Here is a 6,094-nt window from a genome sequence, read left to right as displayed (position 1 = left end):
GTTTGCAGATTGCGCCCCTTGGTGTCAAACTATTGACTCTTTAAGGACTTTATAGTGATTGAGAATTCCAGCTATCATCTGATACTAAGTCAGACATAATCAGTAGCATTAAAAGTAGTTCAGTCAAGCCTCAAGAAATCTAAGCAACCCTCAGCACACAACTTACATACCTGAACGTCATCATTGAACATTCTGTACTCTTTCCTATAACGCTGAAGTAGGTTAAAGGCCCACTTACTTTGAAAATCTTCAAACTGCAGATATCTGGTACATTAATAATTCAGAAGTGAAAGTTTCTAAAAGTTTTAACACTAAACTACACTAAAAGCTGCACCTGGACAATCACATGAGGCCAACGGGTAAAAACAGCTTCCATAAATTCGTCAATAACTTCAAGATACTCCTCTCCATCAAGGCGATGCTCTTGCAATCCCAAATCTGCAAGGAAAAAGAACTAAGGTCACTGAACTTAAACTCTAAGAGTAGGACTTACTTACCACTAAAAATATAAAAAGTTTATTTGATGCAATCTTGATATGTATTTAGAGATTTATGTAAGACATGACTGAATGACACAAATCTAATAGTAACATGTTGAGCAAGATACTCAAGTAGATTAGCGAAACTTTCAAGAGTAAAATCTTTATTTTAAAAAGACATCTCGTGATTATAAGTAGAAATACATGCATAAATAACACAATTCGAAGACCATGAGACATGCATTAAACATTAGCAACATTGAACAAGAATAGTGGCAGAATTAATGTCTAGGCCTTGAGAGGTAATATTAAAAACAAAGATTCAGAATGCTGGACAAAACTAGTTTCGTAATGTTGTAAAGAAATGATGCGCAAAGGCATTGAGCCACTTACACAAGGGGTCTTTCAGAAGCTCCTCATTGTTGGTTCCAACATCAATCATGACAGGAAGTACCTATGAAAATACACAAAACCCAAAAATGGGTTATCAGGACATGACTTGAAAGAAAGAGGGTAACAAGATAAACTGACAGTAGTGTTCCTTCACTAATGAGTATGTCTCCATTTGTGTGAAATCTTTTTGTCAGCTGGAAATCATGATCAATGATAAGGCAGGGAAGTACCAGTACAAAGAGATCAAAAGCACACTAAGAATAAGACAAGGAACATGAAAATAAACTACATATGGGATCTGTTACTTGAAGTTTCCTAGTTAAATCATAAAATGTACTCCCTCCGTTCCTTGTTAATTGAGGCATTTCTTTTCAGCACAGAGTTTAAGAATAGTGTGTTAAATGGATGGTGAATAAAGTAAGAGAGAATATAGTAAGAGAGATGAAGAGAGAATAAAGCAAAAGAGAGAGAGTTACGTTTTGCCAAAAATTGAAATGACTCAATTATCTTGGAACTTCCCAAAATAGAAAAATGACTCAATTAACATGGAACGGAGGGAGAAGACCCACAATCGACCACAGTATTATAACTCGCTTCTTCTATGTTTTCATCCTTTTGCAGAGAAACTGTTAACAAGCTTTGATTTGTGTATATGATCTTATGATTCAGGTGCAGGTTATCATGTGCGCAATGGTTTCACTACCCGAGAATTCATACACATATATAATTACAAAAGATAACATCCCTGAGTCTTGTATGTCTGTCCTTACAGGCTTTTTCTGTTGTTTCGTTCATAAAAACTTGGTAAGATTGGCAGCAGGCCAAGATTTAATTTGATGTGATACAGTACATAATAATGCATTAAATGGAGAGAGCAAGATAGTACTCTCTGTGGGTTTATCCCTGCAGCAGCAACATAAAGATCCAACTTTCCGATTGCAATTCCAATTCCCTGAACTCCTAAATCTCCAAGACCCAGTATCCTGCTTCCATCTGTTACAACAATCATATCCACCTACAAGAAAAAGATATTTTTAAAAGCGGTAACTTGAAAAAGGACACAAGATCATATCAAATGTTTGCAATTATTAAGCATGAGGCAGCGTGATAAATGGTCCTTCTTAAACCCCCAGTGGTGAGCATAAGACACAGAAGCAATGATATGTACTCACAGGTAAGAATGTGTATATATATGTGAATATATGATGCAAACATAGACTACATTTAACCAAATTCAGTTGGTGGACAAACAACAATAAAGAATTGGAAAGCTTTAAAATGGACTACTTCAACAAGGTTCATATCCAACATGCCTCTTAGTACTAAGGGTGCTGACATGAAAAAGAAACACCAGTTGCAGTAAAGAGGAAGCAAAAACTGATCAAAAATCTAGTAAGGGACATCATCAGCAAACAAAACAAGTACGCCAAACCTGTTCTGCTGGCCAGTTGTAAACCATTGACATCATCTCACCACGATCTTGTGCACTAAAATACATGCCCCTAGGCCGCCTAAATAGGCCGCTGTACTTCTGACAAACAAGACCAACTGTAGGAGTATAGACTATTGGTGCATATTCCGCGATGTTGTCAATAAGAACCTGTTAACATGATATCTAAATAAGATGCTTTGTCATAAGGTAGAAATAATATATTTTCCGAGATCTTCATTTTCTGTCCTACCATGAACAATATAATTTCACTTACTCTTAATGTAGACATATCTATCAGGTTACCTGGGCACTGATCTTCATGTTTTAAAGAGAATTTCTAATGTATGTGAGACCACATGAAGATCAAATATATTTAATGAATATATGAATTAACATTTTGACTCTTGCACAAGTTCAAAGCAAAGCAATACCAGTAGATAAATGTGGCATTGCCATAAATAAATGTCGTCACATTGGACCTTGATACTGACCTTATAATACATTGTCTCATTTCTATCATGCAACCGGTTGAGAATTCGCCACTTAGCCAAACTGTATGGATCGGATGGTCCATCTCTAGCACTCTTCTCAAGCCTCTTTAGATCGGCCACTGATTTAAGTAAAAACAAATAAATAGGAGATTTATTACAAGCACTTGAGCTCAAAGTTATAACTTGTAAGCTCATCAGCGCACAACATTTACAGATACAGATATTAAACAATAATGCTCCCATAAATTTCATCTAAACCGAACTGATGGCTTAATCCATTGTCCAAAGCTCAGCATTGTCTATTTTTAGCAGGTGAGCAAGCTACTATTAGCTTCTAATCTAGAACAAGGCAAGAAGTACCTTGCAACTCTTTTTTCTTAAAAGCCAGTCATTATGAAAACCAATATCACTCATACATGACCTAAGCAGGCCTGTGACCAAATCCCTAAGCAACAGTAACTGCTAACACCTGGTGTGTGCCTCAGACAGAGTTCCCTTCACTCACAAGAAATTGATATAATGCATTTGTCTGATTAAAAAATGCATGGAAAGATAACATGAAAAGTGGTGGAAGAAAACTTACTAAAGCGCTCAATTTGTTGTTCAGGACTCATGACATTTGGAGGCAGTAACCCGCGGAGGTCAAGACGATCACGCTCTGTCATCGAAAATGCAGTTCCCTATATTTAGGGAGCATAAAATTTTGCAACTTAACTTCCAGAATGATTGTTTACCTCAAAGGAGAAATAACCAAAAAGCATCTTGGACACTTGAGAAGTGCCAAATATAAAATGTAGAAGGATAAACCATTAATTCTTCAGCTTTTAGAAATTCATCAAGTGCCTGTCTGAGGTGCTTTGTCTAAATTGTTGGTTAAAAGCCTAACATTTCATCTGCATTCATTTTATGAATATCCATCCAGCAAAGTTTTGGATTATTTTCTGCCCTACTTCACAATCCATTTTTTATGAAGTTATATGCTTACTTCCCAATTCAGATGCAACAGAGCCACCAATACACAGGAAACAACGAAATTAAACAACTCATTACGTACAAACAAATAATGAAAAAAAAAAACTAAAATCTGAGTTACGAAACAGCATCATCATCCCCGAAACACTATTACCAGAGATCCTCTCGAGATCTCGAGGACGCAACACACTCCATATACCAATAAAAGCAACCAAAACATTCGTCATCTTTCAGCGCTTACCTTGTTGAACCACGGATCGTGGAGAATATCCAAGCTGCGCTTGTGAATTATGGTCGGGCGGTGTCCCTCCGTCGTCGTAAAAGATCTCGCGGCGCCCGAATTGACGGTGTTGAGAGCTCCCCGGCGCGATTGCAAGCGCTTCAAAAGCGCCGACGAAAGCGCCATTTGGCGAGAGAAATTCCCCATAACTTACAGAGAGAAGGAAATCCAGTTGAGTGTGAGCTACAGACTACAGTAGTGAAGGAATTTATTTCTCCTCCGAATACATTATACTTATACAGCTTGAATACGACGGAAACTTTGAACAGTGAGAATAAGTGATAAAATCAGTTTTGCTAATGCCAGGTCATGCTTTATCACCGTCATAGTTGTACGTTATGCATAAGTGATTGTACCTCATTCTGGAAGTAGAGAATTATTATAAATAGAAAGTCGTCGGTTTGTTTTGAGAGGGCCCACAGTCAGCGGATTTACCATTTAGAGAATTTTAAAACCGTGTACACGTAGGATTAGGGTTAGGGTCCAAATTTGTTTGTGTATTCCTCCCAATTTGATCTAAGATTTTGTTTTTGCCATTTGATTTAACTATGTATTCATCCAAATTTGATCTAAGATTTTGTTTATGCCATTTAACTATCTCATTTCATACAACTTATGGAGTACTATAATCTATTCTCAGTCAATAATAGAAAAATGTTTACAGATTTACTTACCCCCTTTGATTCAATTATTACCACAGTATTTATTAAAAAAACATAGACGATAATTACATAACTTTTTACGTAAATAAAGAATATTATTAGATAAATTATAAAGATGAATGTTTTAGAAATAAAAATTGAACGCTCTTTTATTAACGCATAATTGTTGTCTTTTTTTTATAGACGGGCATAACTTTCCTAGATATATGATGGAGTACGGACTAAACAAGCCCAATAGCAGTGCCCAAAGTCCAAGGAAGAGTATCAGTTCGGCATTACCAAAGAGTTCGGCCCCAGCCTACAGCTCGGTAAAAGCCGACCAGTCAAGCTCTACTCTCAGATCGGCTAAAGCTGCTCGGCAATAGTTCAGCAGTTCGGTCTCAGTATTCGACCGAACTGGAAGATAGTCAACTCATGCAGGATCACATGCAGGATAGTGGACCAAGTACAGAGATAGTGGACTCATGCAGGATCTCATGCAAGATAGTGGACCCATGCAGGATCTCCATGACCTCCACGACATCCACAACCATCATTAGTGGTGATGCAAGCCACGATCTTAGTTCAATGTATAAATAGAACTTAGATCAGATAGAAAAGGGTTAAGTTCAAAAGAAGTTCTCTAGAGATAAAATATCAAATAGCAAGTCTGTATTGTAAGCTGTAGAAAATAGATCAAGCAATACAACTCTGCCCTCTTTTCTTCCCGTGGACGTAGATTTACCTCAGTAAATCGAACCACGTAAATCTCTGTGTCGTGATCTGTATTTTCCTGTATTCATCACCATCAAAAATTCGCCCAACCATCACTGGCGCCGTCTGTGGGAAACAGAGAACCAAATTTGTGATAAAGCGAATTTTTGACCCTTTTTCCACCCCAAAAAAATGCATACCAGATCACATACTACCCGTAATACCGTTCGTGAAAACCATGAGGAAGCTAGTCCAGCCCGCAGGTCCGGAAAACAGCCTCGGGAGACAGCTACTTCCAGTTTTCACGATGAAGGAACAAGCCGCTCAAAAGGTCCACACACCGAGTCTTCCCAGCAGCCTGATTTGAATGAGGCTGTCAAGCTGTTCTTGGCTGAGAAGCAGGATGAGTTCTTAGCCTTCCTGCAAAAGAGCCAACAGCCGAAGACGAAAACGGTGGATTCTCCTTCCTCATCCAGACATGAAAGTCACTACCGCAGTAATGCCGTGTCTTCCAGGAAGAAGAATCCTCAACCCCGACATGTTCCTGTTCCTCCTCGGTACCGGAATCACAGGAGATCTCCATCTCCTCCATACCGAAGAGATGTCGGGTTCGCCATGTACGGAGCATTGAAGACTCCGTTCTCGGACGATATCACCCGAACTCCCCTTCCACAGAACTACCGAACTCCGTC

At 38.3% G+C, this 6,094-nt stretch overlaps 1 protein-coding gene across 1 annotated transcript; it reads right to left on the bottom strand.

The window, feature by feature from the left end:
* Positions 1-4,277, bottom strand: LOC121752213 (NAD-dependent malic enzyme 62 kDa isoform, mitochondrial-like). The gene is made up of 8 exons (XM_042147160.1): positions 4,009-4,277; positions 3,379-3,475; positions 2,796-2,914; positions 2,305-2,472; positions 1,759-1,887; positions 873-933; positions 335-438; positions 1-254 (listed from the first exon to the last, which is right to left on the bottom strand). Exons 1-8 carry the CDS (start codon positions 4,192-4,194, stop codon positions 120-122), a joined length of 999 nt encoding a protein of 332 aa, XP_042003094.1. The 5' UTR covers positions 4,195-4,277; the 3' UTR covers positions 1-119.
* Positions 4,278-6,094: the final 1,817 nt, after the last annotated feature.

This window comes from Salvia splendens, chromosome 1 (assembly GCF_004379255.2).
Source record: "Salvia splendens isolate huo1 chromosome 1, SspV2, whole genome shotgun sequence".
NCBI classification, from domain to species: domain Eukaryota; kingdom Viridiplantae; phylum Streptophyta; class Magnoliopsida; order Lamiales; family Lamiaceae; genus Salvia; species Salvia splendens.
This window is presented reverse-complemented; position numbering and strand designations above follow the sequence as displayed.

Coding starts and splice junctions, on each gene's coding strand:
- LOC121752213 (XM_042147160.1), bottom strand. CDS start 4,194: ATGGGGAATTTCTCTCGCCAAATGGCGCTTTCGTCGGCGCTTTTGAAG. Junction 2,915..3,378: donor ACAACAAATTGAGCGCTTTA/GTAAGTTTTCTT, acceptor TACTTAAATCAG/TGGCCGATCTAAAGAGGCTT. Junction 1,888..2,304: donor ACAACTGGCCAGCAGAACAG/GTTTGGCGTACT, acceptor TTTTTCTTGTAG/GTGGATATGATTGTTGTAAC.